General features: G+C 36.9%; 1 protein-coding gene across 2 annotated transcripts in view; it reads left to right on the forward strand.

Annotated features, from left to right (window-relative positions):
- The window catches only part of PPA2 (inorganic pyrophosphatase 2), an 84,054-nt gene that overhangs the window by 34,300 nt on the left and 31,192 nt on the right, over positions 1-18,562 (forward strand). For both annotated transcript variants that reach the window (XM_087826269.1, XM_087826274.1), the window contains 2 exons: positions 5,792-5,878; positions 13,100-13,226. In XM_087826269.1, coding sequence (XP_087682395.1) covers positions 5,792-5,878; positions 13,100-13,226 — 214 coding nt within the window. The remainder of the gene's footprint in view (positions 1-5,791; positions 5,879-13,099; positions 13,227-18,562) is intronic.

The raw sequence follows: 18,562 nt of genomic DNA on the forward strand, positions 1-18,562 counted from the left end.
GAGCATACTGGGTGCTACAAACTCCTCTACTAATTCTAAGCTTTTGTAGTTTTATCTATTTAAAGTCTTGATGAATTTTTGTACTTCTTTGGATGTGTTTGAAGTTTCAAGATGCTCTTATTTGCTATTCTATTAGTCTGTTAGGTATAGTAGTTCCTATTTAATTACAACAGAATTGGACTGCAGCAGTCTCTTAGTGCACCCCTATAGTCACTGTTGTCTACCAAAATTTCACACTCCACGCAGCGTCCAAAATAACATTTTAAAAACATAAATTTGCTAATGTCTTGCTTATATGAGAACCTTTTAATGGTTTCCTGTTGCTAAAAGGATAGACTAGAACATACATGGGCCCGCAACCTTGCATACTCTGGCCTCTGCTGCTTCGGCCTTACTTTGCAGCGTTTGTCCTTCCACTGCTCAGACTTCTCCAGTGTTTCTCATTTCCCTTGTCATTTCTGTACATGTCATTTCTGCTCATTCATTCAGTACATAGTGTTTGAGTGTCTGATGTTTGCCAGGCAGTGTTCTAAGTGCTGGAGGTAAAGTAGTGATAAAAGTGACAAAAATGATCTGAGATTTTTATCTTGAGCAGATACAGACAAAAAACTAATAATAAAATATATAATACATCAGATGGTGGTGTGTTGGAGAAAAATAAAGTAGGAAATGGGGCTCAGGTGTGTTGGGATTGTAGCGTTTTAGGTAGGGAGAAGGCCTCCATGAGAAGGTGTTATTTGATGGAAGACCTAAAGGAAGTGAGGGAACAAGTAGTATGGACATCTAGGGAAATTCAGCAAGAAAAAGCAAGTGTAAAGGCCTCGGAGGGAAGTAAGCCCAGTTTATTATAATTCGATATCTGTATGCACTATAGTGTGCTCACTGCCAAAAGCCTAGTTTCTATCCATTACCATACATTTGACCCCCTTTACCCACTTTTCCCTCCTTTCACCCTTTTTCCCATCTGGTAACTACAAGGAGATATCACCTCACACCCGTTAGAATGGCTAATATCAAAATGACAAGAAATAATAAATGTTGGAGAAGTGTGGAAAAAAGGGAACCCTTGTACACTATTGGGGCAGCCACTATGGAAAAGACTATGGAGGTTCCTCAAAAAAATTGAGACTACAGCTCCCCTATGATCCGGTCATTCCTCTTCTGGGTAGTTATCCCAAGAATGTGAAAATACTAATTAAAAATATAATGCACCTCTGTGTTCACTGCAACATTACCTGCAAGATATGAAGCAGCCTAAGTGTTCATTGATGGGTAGATGGATAAAAAATTGAAAAATACTTAGTCATAAAAAAATGAAGTATCGCCATTTGCAACATGAGGGGTCCTCTGCTAAATGAAACTCTTTGTGTCTGACCTCAGACAGAAAAGGAAAAAAACTATGATTTCACTCATGTGGAATATAATACAAGAAGGAAAGAAGTGAACAAACAAAACAAAAACAGACTCTGACATTTTTAACCAGAGACCTTTACTTACCTATTTAAACCCAAACCGATCTTGTAGTGTCTGTCTGTGTGTCTGTGTGTGAATGTATGTGTGTTGGTTTCCAGCAAATGAATACACTACAGATTGCATAGAAGTTGTTTACCCAAAAAACACACATATTAAATTGATTAATGTTTATAAAAAGTAGAAGTTAGGCCAATTGTTTATGGGGAAGGATAATTCACTTCGTTGTCAATATTAAGACAGAATGAGCCTGTTAAAGTGGAAGCCAGCCCCTGGTGCCATTTACATTTTCCATCTCCTCTCCAGCTTCCCCGCCGCCTCCTGCTTCCTCGCCGCCACAGGGGCCATCTCACAGCCCTCTGGCACTCCAGGCACATTCTTGCCTCACGTCTGCACATTCACTCCTTCCCAGGTGTGCACATGGTCTCCTCCTCACATGTTTGCTCCGAAGTCACCTTCTTCATGATGTCTACCCTGGACATCCTTTACAATTTCGTTTTTGTTTTTTTTGTTTTGTTTTGTTAATCCTAACCCGAGGATATTTTTTCCGTTGATTTTTAGAGAGAGTGGAAGGAAGGGGGGAGGAACGAGGAGAGAGAAACATTGACCTGAGAGGGACACATCAATTGGTTGCCTCCTGCATGTACCCCGACCAGGGCTTGGGATCGAACCTGCAACCCAGGTACATGCGCTTGACTAGGAATCGAACCCAAGACCCTTTATGGCTCAGGCTGATGCTCTAATCACTGAGCCATGCTGGCCAGGGTGACATCCTTCACAATCTTTTTTTTTTTTAATATATCTGTTGATTTCAGAGAGGAAGGGGGAGGGAGAGAGAGAGATAGAAACATCAGTGAGGAGAGAGTCATTGATTGGCTGCCTCCTGCATGCTCCCTGCTGGGGATCGAGCCCGCAACCCGGGCATGTACCCTGACTGGGAATCGAACCTCGATCTCCTGGGTCAACCCCTGAGCCACTCCCGGCCAGGCATCCTTCACAGTTTAACCCTGCCTTCTATACTTCCATTCCACCTTCCATGCTTTATTTTCTTTCCTTTTCCATAACTTCTACCAGCTTCTAACATGCTATATAATTTAGTTATGTGTGTTTATTGTTACTCTTCCAGCTAGAGCACAGACTTTATGAGGGATTGTATGTGTGTTGTTCACTGATGTCTCCCAACTGCTCAGCTTAGTGCCTGGTGCAGAGTAGGTAATCAATAAATACTTGTGGAATGAATAAATTAGTGAATGCATTGGTGAGTTGCATTTGTTTCACAGATGTGTGTGGGCCTTTGCTGTTCTCTTAGGATTTGTCTTGTAACAGCATGAATTTGTTCAGAGCAGTTACCAAGCCAACCATGCTTGCAAGAACGTTTAAGCAGCAGAACAGTTTAAGTAGCTGTCTCTCCACTTGGCTTGTGATTCATCAGGTGCCATCCTTATTTCATCCTTCAGTATTGAGGTCTACACTGCTTAACCTCAATAACTCCTCTCACACCGGCGATAACGCCTGCCCCAGAGTCTGAGTTTGGCCTGGGCAGCAGTTGGCTTTGTCTTCCCCAAGTCTTTCTGAGTGAATATCTGGAAGACACATCTGGATAATGTTAAAGGACTAGAATCACTAAATTCAAGACTTCTTCAGTCTCAGTGTAATGTTGTTGTGTTTATTATTTTGAACTTTATTATAAATTTGATTCCTTGACCCCAAATATCAGTACCACTAAGTAGCTTTATAACGTGGGACCAGCGACTAAGTCTCTCCAGGTCATCTCACCTGTGTCATCATACCACTTACCCTGCAAAGTTATTGGGAATATTGAATGAGATGATCAAAGCCAAGTGTTTAGCCCCATAGTGAGTTCTCAGTCATATTGTCTCAGTGATGATGACACTGTTGCTACTGATGTTAGCTGCTAATGGTGAAACAGCTGATAGAGGCTTTAGCTCCAAGTGGAAGCTGGTGAAGTACAGGTAGTAACCGAGGAGATCTGACTTCTGTTGACTTGGTGACAGGGATCCTGCTTAATCAGGAAGTAGTTTTCCAGGCGCATGTATGTGTACAGCTCTGTGCAGGCCAACGATGTGTTAAAGAGACCTAAGTATTGCAAACATATTGGTTAATATTTATAGATTGTAAGATAATGTTCTCAAACACCTGCGTAAGAGTGAGCAACATTTGTTTTAGGCTTGATCAATAATCTGTGAACTCTGATTATTTATTTGTATAGCTTTATAGTCATCTTTTGTATGATTTTAACATCTTCCTGTTGATAGGGTGGTTTTTAAATTTTTTATGCTTTTTTGGGGTCCGTTCTAAAATTTTTCTTTATACATAGTATATATAGATATATACTCCTAGGTCTATACCTGTGAGTCAAATTGCTAAATTGTGAGTTACACACCTATTTTACTTTCCTAGGCATTCCCAAATTGTTCACAAAAGAAGTTGTAACATCATATGCTCCCACCTGCTTTACAAAGGAGAAACTTCTCAGATATTTTCGGATTCTGCTTCTAGGTTTTCTGATTCTAGTTATACCTCAGTCCTACCTTGGTTTCTCCAGCACATTAAGATTAATTTTATAGCATTTGTAACAAATGCTATACCATTTATTAACATGACATTCTTCAGAGTATTGACTATGTCCTATTTATCTCTGTTCCTAACACCTGGCCCAGAGTAGGCACTCAATAAATATTTACTGCATGAATAGATGCCTGGTGACAGGTAACAGAAAACAAGAAACAGTAAGAGAACAGTGGGAAAGAAGACAACCCCCACAGGAAAATAGACTTAGGAGATTCAGAGAGTAAGGGAAGGTACTTAAAAGAAGAGACCATGAAATTGGCAAATTACTTTGCCATTCAACTGCTATTGTTATCAGAATTTGAGCATCATCACATAATGGTTAATAGCATGAGTTCTAATCCCCTTGTCCCCATTCAGAAACAGCTTGAGCAAGTTTAAACTGTGTGCTTCAGTTTACTTATCTGTAAAATGGGCTTAATAATGTGTATGTGTGTGTGTGTGTGTGTGTGTGAGAGAGAGAGAGAGAGAGAGAGAGCGTGTGTAGTGTCACTCACCTATAACCAGTATGTAAGGTTAACAGTTACATTTATTTTTCTTATATTTTATTAGTAATATTAGTATTTGGGGTAGTGAAATGTTAGATTTGGTTTACTGATTTTTTGTGTTTTTTTGGTATAAGTGGAACAGTTTATTTCTGAATATGCTATAATTAGGACTAGAAGAAAAACACAGGGTGGGGCAAAAGTAGGTGTACAGTTGTGAGTACACGAAAGTTTATTCTTGTATTATGTATTAATTATTGTATTATTTTCCATACAAACTGTAAACCTACTTTTGCCCCACCCTATATTGGAGTTTATCTAAGTTTTAGCTATAAATAAGAGTCCATATTTAATTATTTGTATAAAATTAGAGGAACCAAGCTTAGATAATCTGAAATTCTAGATAACAATCTTGAGATAACATAGTCTCTGTGTATCTTTTAATGTAAATCTGAGGAAAATAATTTTAGGGAAGTTCTATAGTTCTGTTTAGAATCAGGTAATTAAGCTTTTTGGGAAGGATAGTACCTAGGGGATATTTAAAAAACTGGACAACAAATTTCCATTATACTACATACTCATTTATAAAAGTGCCCTTGTATATATTTTGTAGCCAACAGGGTATAATCTATTTTCAGTAAACTAGAGAGTTGACATCTTCATGTTTTTGTCAAAGTCTTGAGATGTGATGGAAAAGGTAGAGGGTTTTTTAAAACGGAATGAAATGAGACAAAAAGTAGATTTTTACTTTTTTGGTGTCACTATCTTGATCTTTACTTTGTGAAGGGAAAACTTGGTTTCTTTTAGTAGAAGCCATTTAAAGAATAGGAAGTTTGGTTTCAAACACAGAAAGCCAGGCCCACTGCGTGTACCTGTTAGAGGAAGCAGCAGTGTAGGCAGCCTGTGGAAACAAAGGCATCGACGGTGGGAGCAGCCGAACTGAAGCTCTAAACGTGAACAGGGATTTAGACACTGACTAAACTTGGAAGAGGAGTGTGTTTGGAAATACCATTCAGATGCGATTATACAAACAAATGAAAGACAGAGGGGAGGAAATACTATAAATAGGCTTTAATTATTATTGTGCTTGAGGATGTATTGGCATTTTGGCATTGAGCCTAAATAATTTCTGAGAATTTTCCCTTGGACTACCGCTATCTATAAAACTTCATGATCATGTGGAAAGATTAAAATACTTTATAGTGGGTATTAACCTATATTTCTGCTTCCCTCTCCCCTTTTTTTAGACTTGGGAAGATCCCCATCGGAAAGATAATAGCACAAACTGCTGTGGAGATGATGATCCTATTGATGTTTGTGAAATAGGCTCAAAGGTTTGTTTTATAACCTGTGTTGTTCGAATGTGTTCTAGTGTATTCTTGAAATTTTAATTTCAGTTCTCTTTAGAAGGCACTGGTTCTTCAGCTCTTCAAAGTTCTAGCCTATCGGTCCCTCTGGTATCAGTCCCTTTTTTTTAAAATTTTTTTTAAATTTTATTTTTGTTTAAAATATTACAGATGTCCCTTTTTCTCCCCAATGACCCGTTCTACCCCGTCCCATCCCCCTCCCCAGTCCCCATCCCCACCATTGTCCGAGTCCTCGGGTTGTGCATATATGCATATAAATTATTTGGTTACTCTCTCCCCAGCCACCCACCCGCCCTCCTCCCTTTTTGTATATTGACTTCCTTCTCTTACGCTAGGGACTGGTAAACTATAGCCCAATGGCGGGTCAAAGCTAGCTCTCCACCTGTTTTCATAAATAACACAGCTACACCCATTCATTTACATATTGTCTGAGTGGTAGCAGAGACCACACAGCCTGCAAAGTCTGAAGTATTTACTTCTGAGCTTTTATAGAAAAATTCAGCTGAGTTCCATCTTCAGCTTCCATTGTCCAGACAGGAAATTCAAAACTGACGAAAGCCGAGGGTACTCTTTTTTTTCTGTGCCTGCTTCCAGGTTGTCAAGTCCTACTAGGGAAAGCAAAACTTACAGTTTCATAGGCTGCTGCTACCCATAGAATTCTGAGTCTCCGGTCAATTCATTTTTCAATTTTTACTGCATTTATTCCTAATATTTGTTATTTTCTTTAGACATTCAACTCCTTGCACTTTGTTCTCACTCCCAGCACAATGTCTTGTCTTTAATTTTGTGGAGTCAGAGAAACCAGCAGATGAGAGCTCCCTCACCTTTCCCCCTTAGACTTACAAACTACCTGTGCCTGCAAACATTGTTTCTCCCCCTTCCTTCTATGACTGGGAGGGTTGTCTTTTTTTGTCCAAGACCAGTGCTTCCACCCATGCTGTAGATCCTGTCCCTTTCTGCTTCTGAGGGACAGTATTTCTCTGTCTTTATTTCATCAGGTAGTTACAACTTCTATTTCTTTGTTGTTTTCTTTCCATATGTCTCCTGTCTCCTTTCCCTTCACATGAAAGCTTGTAAACAGTTTCCCACTTCATCTTCAACCTGTTTCAAAACTGTTTTCATCCTGCCATTATTTCAATGAAACTGCTCTCACTAGGGTCCGTGGTTACTTTTTTTTTTAGACAAATCCAACAGGCCTGTTTCATAGGTTTTTTCTGTTGATGTAAGAACCATCCAAACCTGTAAGAATTTTTATGAGTTTATTTGAGCCAAACTGATGACAATTGCCGGGAAGCAGAATCTCAACGGACTGAGCAAATGCTGCAGAGAATGGCAGTTTTGCACCTGTTTTATATATCAGGATTGTAGGGGAAGATGCAGGGGGGGGTTACATGAAATCCACGGGTGATACATTAGGGAGGAGGGAGAAAGTGGGGTGGTGGAAATCTCTGGGATTGCATAAAACGCAAAGGGGTTTTGACACATACTTCTTTTACATTGGTGGGTGCAGGGTAGTTAACAGTCAGCCATTAACAGGATAACAATAACGAGGGGTTCTGTGGTCTCTGCTCGGGGTTCAGTGATTGTGCCCTGAGGGGCGTGGTGAAAGGAAATTACTCTGACATTCCAAAGGTTTGTTATGGTAGATGCAAAAGGACAGTAGACTGGCTCAGTTCTGGTAATGATTTGACACTTTGTCAAGGAAGATACCAGCCTCGGACAAGACTACCCCCAAGACTTGCTTTTACTTAGGAAGTTTTCATTTCAGACCATCCCGTGCGGTTCCTTTAGGTCTCTGAGTTTGTAGGGCTCGCTACGCAGTCCCCCCGAGCTGGTCAGGTTAGCATGTAGCCCCTTTTTCGTCCACTTGAATCTCTAACTTGAATTTGCTTTATCATTTTATACTGTTAACCTTGTCTTTCTTCCCAAGACAGCCTCTTCACTTTACTTGGATTGTGTTATAATATCTTGGGCATTCTCTAATTCTGGTTCTTCTTGGTTGCTTTTGCAAGCTCCTTTTCTTCTGCATAAGGATTGGTTAGCTTGAGAGTTGTGCCCTCATCCAACTCCTTCCCCTCATTTAGGAGCTGCCTTGATGACCCTGTCCCAAGCACCCCTAGTTTTGCTGTCAGAATGATACCTCCAGCTCAGACCTGTGTACTCAGCTGCCTACTTCTGCCCTTGCATGTCTCCCACACATCTCAAACTCACTGTGTCCAAAACAGAGCTCACCCTTTCCTCCTGTCCTATTGACATCCCCCAGTATTTTCAGTCCCCCAAACTGCGGAGCCATCCTTGGTCATTCTTTGCTTTTCTTCATCCCATGAGTCATGAAATATTGATTCTGTATTGTAAATAGCCTTTAAGTCGATTTCGTTTTATCCTCAACTTGTGTTTCTGGTTTTTGCACAGATTCAGGGACAAACAAAGGGGCTGGAGTTTGCGTGTGAGACTCTGTATTTCCTATATCTCTCCAGCAGAAATATAGCAGATTGTTAGCTTTCTTTCAAATGTAAGCTGTAGTTTAGGAACTTATCTTTTCAGATGTTTTCTCCCCAGAGGGGTGGTAAAGTCTGTCTCAAAGGAACAGATTAGAAGAAAGGAAGAATTTAAGTGTTTTATTGAGTACCTCCTGTGTTTCAGACCCTGTGTTACGTACTTTAGTCACTTCCACATATCCTATTTCACAATAAGTAATAGTCACTAAATTAAAGAACATTACATTGACGGAAAGGTTTATATATTAGAAAACTCTTCTTAGGGTATAACCCCTGGGGCCATTCAGTTCATATTAAGGGCAAATTATTATGTAAATTTACATTCTTATGCAGATATTAAGTGTGAGTGAAAAGATGCAATAGAAATATCTTATTTTCACTTAAAGTTTTTAAATTTTGTGTAAAAATTTGTAGGTGATAATGTAATTAATGACATTAGTAACTGGAGGAACTCATGAAAATGTACCAATTAATTGATTTGATTTAGTAACACTTATTTGTTATTGACAAAACATAGGAATTACTCTAAGAAAAGTTGATATAGAAGCTTTTTAATAAACCTGTCAAAGTCGCTAACTACGTAGAATAAAATTAAAAGTTTCAAATGAAAGTGATTTTTAATAAGGTATACATAGTTAATCTTGAAGGCATACTTTTACATTTTACATAGAAAGCTTGGTATATAGTAGGTGGTATATAGTAGGTTTCAGTATATTATTATTTTATAATGATGTATATATTATTTTATATACATCATTGCTGAAAAAACATACTAACTCATTGTTATTTTTTGTGGAAATGTAACATTGATTATAAATGGTCAAATGAATATACTTCTGGTTTAACGTCAATCATGTTAAACTATAATGTAAAGTATAGGAGAAAATCCTATGGACCAAGAGAAAAGAGGACACCCTAGAATGATGAAATAAGTAATATAAAATAAAAAATGAATTTTTAGATAATATAGTTGTCAGTAATACTGATAGTTTATTTTAGAACTTATTAATTTTGCACTTCTGATTACTATTTAAACCCAATAATCACTATTTTTTTTTTCATATTTCTTCTTTTTACCTGGTTTTGTTTTTATGTTTGATCCAAATTCTTTCTATGTTTAGGTTTATTTTTTCTTCAATAATATTTATTTTTCCAAGAAAATTTTAGTTATATTAATGAAAACAAAATCAAGCATCAGCCTTCCCTCATAATCCTGCTATCCCAGTAAATCATATTGTGTTTATCTCTGTTTTCTTTCTCCTTGGATAAATACATAAACATTTGGATTTTGTTTTGCATTTTTTCCAGTTCATTTTCTGTTTGGAGTTGATACAGTTAAAAGTTTTCCTGAATATAGCCCTGACTTTTTAACTTCTTTAGGGATAACTGGATATGGGAGGCAGAATCCCTAAAATGGCTCTGCAAAGACATCTCCCCTGATTTCCAGAGTTTTGACTATATAGTTCCCTTGACTATATTATTTTATATAGCACAATTTACTGTAAAGTAGGAAGATTATCCTGGATGTCCCATGCAGGTCCAATGTAATTACATGAGCCCTTAAAAGTACAGAGCTTTCTCTGGCCAGTGCTAGAAGAGGAAGTCAGAGGTCCCAAGTATGAGAAATAGTGATGCACCATTGCTGTTGGAAAGTGGAGGAAGGGGGCCTATGGAAAGGAATGCAGTTGGCTTCTGGTTGCAGAGAGCAGTCCCTGCTTGACATCTAGCAAGTTAACAGGGACCTCAGTCCAACAGCTGCAAAGAACTGAGTTTAAGTGGATTCTTCCTTTGAACCTTTAGATCAGAGCCCAGCCTGCCTAACCCCTTGATTTTTGGCCTTATTAGGCCATAAGCAGAGAATCTAGCCATGTTGTGCCTAAACTCCTGACCCATGGAAACTGTGAGATAATAAATGTACACTATATTAAGCCTTTCTATTGTTACGTTACAACAGGAACCTAATACACAGGATAACAGGCCTCAAACAGCTTTGCTTTCCATGGTTTTCTTGTAGTCATTGGGTCCAGTTGAAGTTTTACCACGTTCTTCAAATTCTGAATCAGCATAGAACTTTTGTCGTAGGCCTCTTAGTAGTTGACAAGTACGAGCTAAGTACATGGAGAGCCCAGAGAGGAAAAACGCTAACATCTATAGAAGACCTCTTATGTTCTAGTTCATGTGTCTGCTGTTTCCTTTGCTCTTTACTTCAAGGAATAAGTGATATGATCTCCATTTTACTATTGAGAAACCAAGTCCCCAAATAATGAGTGAAGTAATTTGCCCAAGGTCACCTTAGGGAATGGTGGAAGAAGAATTCAACCTCACATATTTGTGACTTAAAAATCCTATCTTTTGAAATATTTCCATAATAGCTAGAAAAAGTCAATAATGACCCTGCTCTTATTTCTTCCTAAAACCTTTCAGGCATACCTGTGTTCTTGTTTCAGAATCTCAGCCCATTTTCAAACATGATGAGATATATGATTCCCAAAGATTTAGTGACAGAATCTGCTGTGTACATTAATTTTCTTGTAAGGGTAGACTGAAAGTTTTGTAATGGAACAAGGAAGAGAGGCTTCATCTTATAGCCAGATCAACTTATTCCTTTAGTTAGAGACCTGAAATAGCATTTAGTAATTATTAAGTAAGTACTTGATTGCTGCATAAAGAAAAGGTTTTTGTTGGGATTGTGCTTCTTCTGTCCTTGGTTGTGCAAGAGTCCTTAAATCATCTGTAAGGAGTGTGGTGGTAGAGAGCGTCTTTAACACCCCATTGGAAATGGGCAGAGGGAGAGGAGCAGTCCTGGAAGTTAATAGTAGACTTAAAACCACAAACAGAGACATTTCTAAGGTTAAATTCCTTGACTGCTTATGTATCATTCATTTGGTGTCTAACATTGTATGTTCCCCGTAAATTTGTTGACTTGATTTAGAATGAATTGAAGTCTGGGGAGTTCAAAAGAGTTTTACTATTTGTTCCCAAGCTTCTTATCTAGAATTTTTGGTTTGACTAAGAGAGTTCCCTTTCCAGTTTGTAAAGTCAGTATAAGAAGGCAGTGGTTTATCTAATCCCGTTCTGTTGCTTATGAGATCAAAGAGCATGTATCATTCTGATGAAGTTTGATAATCCTGGACTACTTCCTGCTTGCCCTGGTAACCATGAAAGTCTCAGAGCTTCTCTTGCTCTTATGATGTCTGAAATTTCAAGCAAATGACTTGTTGTGAATAAAAATTAAACAAGTTAGAATGTGCTTTTTAAAACTATCTGTGATTCCCGGGAATTCTGATAGACATTCCTGCCACTAAAATCTACTGTAGGGCTCCTCAGCTTTGGCACTGTTGACATTTGGATGGATAGTCCTTTTACAGGGGACTGTCCTGCAGCATCCCTGGCCTCTTCCCACTAGGTGCTAGCAATACCTCCCAGTCTGACAACCAAAAGTATCTCCAGATATTACCAGATGTCCTCTAGAGGGCAAAATTGCCTGTGGTTGAGAACCAGTGATCTAGTTTATCACTGCCTTAAACAATTTAGCCAGTCTTTCATTGGTAATTATGTGATATGATAACTTGGAACAGTTTTGTTTTGTGAAGGATCTCCTGGCATGAGGTGTGTAGGTTTCCCAGCAAAATTGTCACCTTTGAGAACAGAGATCCTTTCTTTTTATATGCAGTGTGTCCGATATGGTGCTGGATACTTAATAGAGTCTAAACATCTAAGAATCTGGTTAATATATTTGTGTATGTTCCCCTAAAAATGAAATTTCAGTTTAGTTCATGCAATCTCACCAATCTGTTGTGTAAACTAATTACAACTTCATACAGACTTACATTAGTTTAGATTTATTTTGCAAATGTTCTAAAAGGATTTATTTGACTTTGTGGTTTAAAATCTGGTATTTTTCTCTCAAATAATCCCAGGACACAAACGTGACTTTGTTTTGCTTACCTTGCTTTCCAAATGTTTGATTCATTTTGAATCATGAAGGAATTTATTCTGAAGCATGTGTTCAAATTTCAGCTTGCAGTGAAATTCTGTAGCTGACTAAACCTTTAAAAATAAAAGGCTGTAGGAAGAATGATGCATATAAACTCGGCACAGACAACTTGGAGGAACCACTGAAATAATTTTTTTTAGCACATGAAACATCTGCTTGACCATAATGCTATTTCTTGGTTTCTCTTTAAATCTCAAAAACATCTTACGAAGACTTTTGTCTGTATCTTTAAAATATTGATAATTCTTTCATCGTCATTTATTATCTTCTTAAGGTTATATTCTAATATGTTAAAAATTTACTTTTCACTAGTAACTGAAAAATGTGTTTTGCAAAAACTATACTATGAAGCAGTTTAAAAGGATTCTCAGGTCTCTTTTTAATCCCAAGCAGCAGAAGCCAGGGTTGCGTGAGGTAATGATGCACATGGATTTATTTTCTGTTTAGTGTGTTTCTAGGCCGAGTACATTAAGTTTCAAGATCTATAAATAACTTCAATTTCTAAAAAGGGATCAAGATACTTAATTTTAAAAGACATGTCATAGAAGGCTTGTATGCCTGGTTTTACATTATTTTAAGTTATTAAACCTTTATTAAATTTCAGTCTACAGTGCTTTTCAGCATGGATTTTTATAAGATATGAGTAAACGTCTCCAAAGCTTTGCAAATGCTGAATTTCTTTTTTCTTTAAAGGTTATTTCTCGTGGAGAGGTTATTTGTGTAAAGATCCTTGGAATTTTGGCTCTTATCGATCAAGGGGAAACAGATTGGAAATTAATTGCTATCAATGTGAATGATCCTGAAGCCTCAAAGTTTCATGGTGAGTCTATAACTTTGCAGAAACAGAAATAAATCTGATTCATTGGAATTCTTAGAATTTAAAAGAGTTTTATGTAAAACACATTCTATTGAGGAGTTAAATTATATGTTTTGTTTTTTATTCTCTCTCCATGGAATTTTTAAAATTTTTTTATTTTTTAAATATATCATTATTGATTTCAGAAAGAGGAAGGGAAAGGGAGAGAGACAGAAACATCAATGATGAGAGATCGGCTCATTGATCGGCTGCCTCCTGCACGCCCCCTACTGGGGATCGAGCCCGCAGCCCGGGCATGTGCCCTGACTGGGAATCGAACAGCAATCTCCTGGATCCTAGGTCGACTCTCAACCACTGGGCCACTCCGGCTGGGCTGTGATTTAACATTTTAAACTCCCTAGCATATGCCAAAGCACTGGTGCCTGTTCTAGTACATAGTATTATTTTTTTCTTTTTAAATTAAATTCATCGGAGTGACATTGGTTAATAAGATCATACAGGTTTCAAGTCTACAGTTCTATGATACATCATCTGTATATTGCTCTGTGTGCCCACCACCCAGAGTCTGCTCTTCTTCTGACACCCTATGTTTGACCTCCTTTAGTCTTTGGTGCTCAAAGGATTTAAATAACTTGTCTCTAAGTTGTACATCCAGTAAACAGGAGAACCATAATTTGAACTCATTTCTGTTTGATTTTAAAGTCCATTGTCCATCGATAGTACTGTACAGAGGAATTCACACTTGATAGTAGTCATTTGTATTATTTGTAACTCGTGGTATTGAAACCAGACTGCATAGGCTAAGTACCTTACTCCTCAAGTGTCCTAAGGCTTAGAATGAAAAATGTGAGCATTCACTTCCCTTCAGTGTGTGCGAGTGGAGATGACTTTGCGTTTACTCATCGCCTAAATCCCTTTTGTGTGTGCTTGTCCAAAAAGACAAGCAGAAATACTGAAGCTTGTTTAGTTTGGGATGAAAACTGGAATAAGTAAAACAAATTATTGTTTCGAAGGGACTTTTTTGATCCTATTAGAAGGCAACACGTGTATTATCTTCATCGTGAAAAATACAATTCTTCATAACTTTTTAAAATCCTAAAATTGAAAGGCAAGAATTATTGACATATTTTGCTCTAAAATGGTATGCTGACATTGTGTCTGGTGTTTATTTCCAGAATGAGTAGGATATGGAAGGGAATGGAAAGTATTTCCTCTGTTGTTTGCAGTGGGTAGTACCTTACGTGCTCTTATAAATCTAGATTTTGTAAAATAAATCCTGTAGTTTTAAGAGTTGTGTTTTCCTTTTCCTTTTGATTTCTTTCACCTTCACATTATTAGAATACATCCCACATATCTTTGTTGAATTTTCTTTTGTCTTCTCTCTTATTTAAGTGACCCAAAGAAGAAATAGATGTAGGCACGAATGGAAAGGCTGAAGAAATTATAGTACAATTTTTTTAAAAAAATCATAATTCCTGGAATACCAGGTGATCCTATGTAGCAGCTTTTATTTTTAATTTAAACACAAGTTTTGATTTATATTTATCATCTTTCAAACATCATACAGCTGTTCTCTCAACTATTTCAGACAACAGAGTTTCTGTTGTCCTGCTGAGTAAGGAAGTGTTAGTGGGCAGGAATGATTCCTAACCTTACTTTTCTTTCTTCACTCCTTAGCTTGCTGTATTGTCTGTGTTTTCATCAGCCCCTCAGAAAGAAGGGAATTGGAGAGGATGAGAGCTGCATGATGCTCAGTAATTACAGGGGCTGTAAGCTTCCTAAATATGTGAAGGAATTTTTTAAAGTTTATTTAAGAGAAAACAGTTATGATTTGATTACAATTTTTAATAACTTTTTTGTATCATAATTAATTCATCTTCTAAATGTGTCTATCTTATAATTCAGTAGGAGCTTAAGTATTATAAGCACATGCCTTATTTTATATGATGTTACAGGTTTAAAATAGAACCTTGGTCAGGTAACAAGGCCTCAGGAATAAATAAAAGAACCAATTTTATGATTACAAAAGAAAAGTATATTTGGATTCATATGATTAAATATTAGCTAATAGATAGGAAAAGTGTGGTACCATTCTCTACTATATATCTTTGAAAATTAATATACTATATTTAATATTAAGTCAAACAACTTTTTAAATGTTTCTTATGTGTTCTGCCTGCATTTACTTTCTAAAATCACAAACACAGGATTTTGGATGGCATTTTTAATCAAAATAATAATCATAGTACTTGGAAGTAAAAACTCAGAAGAATAAAAAAAGGTATATAAAATGAAAACTGAAGTTCTCCTTCCCACTTCTCACCCTCAGTCTTGCTGCTCATTACCCCTTCACCCTCGCCTTTAGTTCTCTTGAGTGTTTGCTTCCCTCCTGTAAGCAGCGTACTTACACATCTGTTTCTTAATTCCTGTCTTTTCCCTCCTGACTAAAGTTGCTGCTTTGAAAGATTAGGAAATTAACTTTTCATACATTTCTCAATTTTGTTACCATATTTCTTCTTGTGTTATCTTAATAATTCTCAGTATTACACTTTGAGTTACATTTGTTGCTTCATTAATTTTAAACAATAGCTGGAGGCCTCCCAGGATGGAACAAGGCCACTGAGGTTCCTGCACTTCTCTCCTCCTCTGCCCCTTTCCACCCAGCTTCACTCAGCTGCACTGCTAGTTCTACAGCATCAAAAGGAAAAATGCTTTAAGTTCTGTTCTTTCCTGTAACTGTTTTTTCATGTTTTGACTCCTGATTTTGAAACTTGGAAACTAATGAATAGCATTTATAGTATTTATGTGAATATTATTCATGTAGTTTATCATACCATTTATTGAATGATCAGTTTTGGATAGGCTGTCCTCTTGAGCCCTCTGCATAGCTATTCTTATTTTTTTCATAGAAAAATCATTTTCCTAAAAATGATCAAAGTATAATGATCAGACATCACAGTACATATCAGTCTACTCCTCCTCTGTCTCTTGCCTCAAAAAAAAAAAAAAAAAAAAGTGAAAAAACGTTCAACTGCATAGCTATTATAATGGGTTTCTTTCCATTGCCCTTCTGGCTTATTAGTTCTACTCTTTCTTAGATTCTTTCATGTTCCCTTTTTTTGTTTTTTTCTTTTTCATTATTGGCTGGTACATTTTCCAAAAATTTTTCCAGAAAATGCATGGGAAGTTGATTCTCTAGTTTGGTACATATTAGAATTTCGTGTGTGTGTGGGGTCACCTACTACTTAACTTTAAAATATCTAATGCAGTAACTTTAAATATAAATAATTGTGCATGAATTGAAATTTCTATCACAAAGGAGTGAGTAATTTTATAACAGTTTAAACATTTGCCATAATCTGTGCTTCTTGATATTTTTATTAGATCAACAGGAGGAAAGATTAAAAGCATCTAGCAAAAGAAGCTATCTGGAAATTTTTTAAAAATCCTGTAGTTTTCTGAGGATGTGTGTAATACAGAAATTTATAAAAAATTGTAAAAATTATTTTCTATACATTTTTATTGTTGTTTAGACATTTAAAAAATGAATCCTTCTTACTCATTTCCACTACTTGAGAAGTGGCTGTTTTGTTTTGTTTTTTGAAATGGTCAGTACCTTTTTGTTTCTTAAACAAAGAAATCTGTTTTAATTTATGAACAGTGTGTGTGTGTGTTGGCTATATTAATTTAGACACATTTAATGTATGATTCTGCTAGGAAGTTTTAGGGTTTTATTTGTTATGAAATAACTTCTTTGATCCCAGTGAACATATGTGCAAACTTTGGGAGACTGTAATATCCTGTAATAACAGTTACAGTTTTTAACTTTGACATGACTGAGCTAATAATGCTAGTAATTGCATCAGAGAATGTGTTTCAGTTAGAAAGAAACTGTTTGCTGGCTGTATTTCTGTAATTTCTACATTATTATTTAAATCTTGAAGTTTTACCTTCTGAAACTGGAGTAGCCACTGTGAAAATCTAAAAAAGTTTAACATTTGAAAACAAATTCCTTATATTCCCTGATAGAAAATTGGTCACTTTGCCTGGCTCATTAATGCTTGGAGAGCACTAAGGCCATTTAATGCACTGTAATTAGATTTTTAGACTCTCATGTTCCCAGTGGTGCCGTAATGGCCTGAAAGAGTTAGTAAGACTCCAGGACACCTAAATTGTTACTAGAGAATACTTTGGCCATTAGGAATAATAGCACTTAGTTATGAAATAACCAAGTTCAGAGCTTTCTTTTAAGAAGATCAAAATGTGAGGGGTTGTGTAATTTCTGTCTCGATTAAATTAACCACTTTCTATAATGTAGAGCTTCATATATTCACCAAACAGATGTTTGAGCCTCTCCAGAACTGCCAGTGATGCCTCAGGACCTTATGTCAGGGGACATAACATGTTACCAGCAGTGGGAGCACGTTTTCTATTTATGTTTTCCACCCACAACTTTAATGCCTTGTCCATCTTAAGCAAGCACTTTTACACACTGTGGTTGCATTTTTGCAGTTTGAGGTACAATATCAAAAGTAGCACGAATTTCTTTTTCCTTCCTCACAGTTTTACAGATAGAAGATTCATTCTTGCCATATGTGTTTCATCCTCAGGATATAATATTTTTTCTTTTTCACTAAGTTGAGAATTTTTACCCTTTTACTTAAAGGAAGCGCTTTACAGCTTCTCTGGCATATCTGAATTGCCAGCATCACTACTCTTGCACTTTGGGGCCATTATTAAGTAAAATGAGGGTTGAACACAAGTACTGCAACACCATGACAATCGGTCTGGTAACTGAGATGGCTGCTGAGTTAGCAACAGGCAGGAAGCATCTACAGCATAGATACAGTGAACTAAGGCATGATTCACATCCTGGGCGCGATGGGTGAGATGGCAGGAGATTTCATCACACTGCTCAGAATGGTGCGCAATTTAAAACTTACGGATTGTTTATTTCTGGAATTTTCCATATAATATTGGACCAGGGTTGATCATGGGTAATGGAAACCCCAGAAAGTGAAACCACTTTCTGGGTGTCTATACTGTCTTTCAAGGCAGGAATATATGTGTGGAAACTGAATCTTTGGCTTAAACATTCATTTGCTAAATTAAAAATTTTAGTGTCCCGGCAATTATTATTTTTAAAAAATAAGCAAATTAATATGGTATTTGATTTCCTTACTTCCTAAAACACAATACTGTCATTTAGGGGGCAAAAATAAGGAATAGCATAGTAACCTTAGGGGAAAATACCTGTGTTAACTTTTGTAACCAGAAAAAATGGAGTTCAGTTCGATTTCCTGTGCATGTTCTCTGGCACAGAAAGGGGCTGGCTTGCC

The sequence above is a fragment of the Miniopterus natalensis genome, chromosome 1, assembly GCF_054644295.1.
Source record: "Miniopterus natalensis isolate mMinNat1 chromosome 1, mMinNat1.hap1, whole genome shotgun sequence".
Lineage (NCBI taxonomy): Eukaryota > Metazoa > Chordata > Mammalia > Chiroptera > Miniopteridae > Miniopterus > Miniopterus natalensis.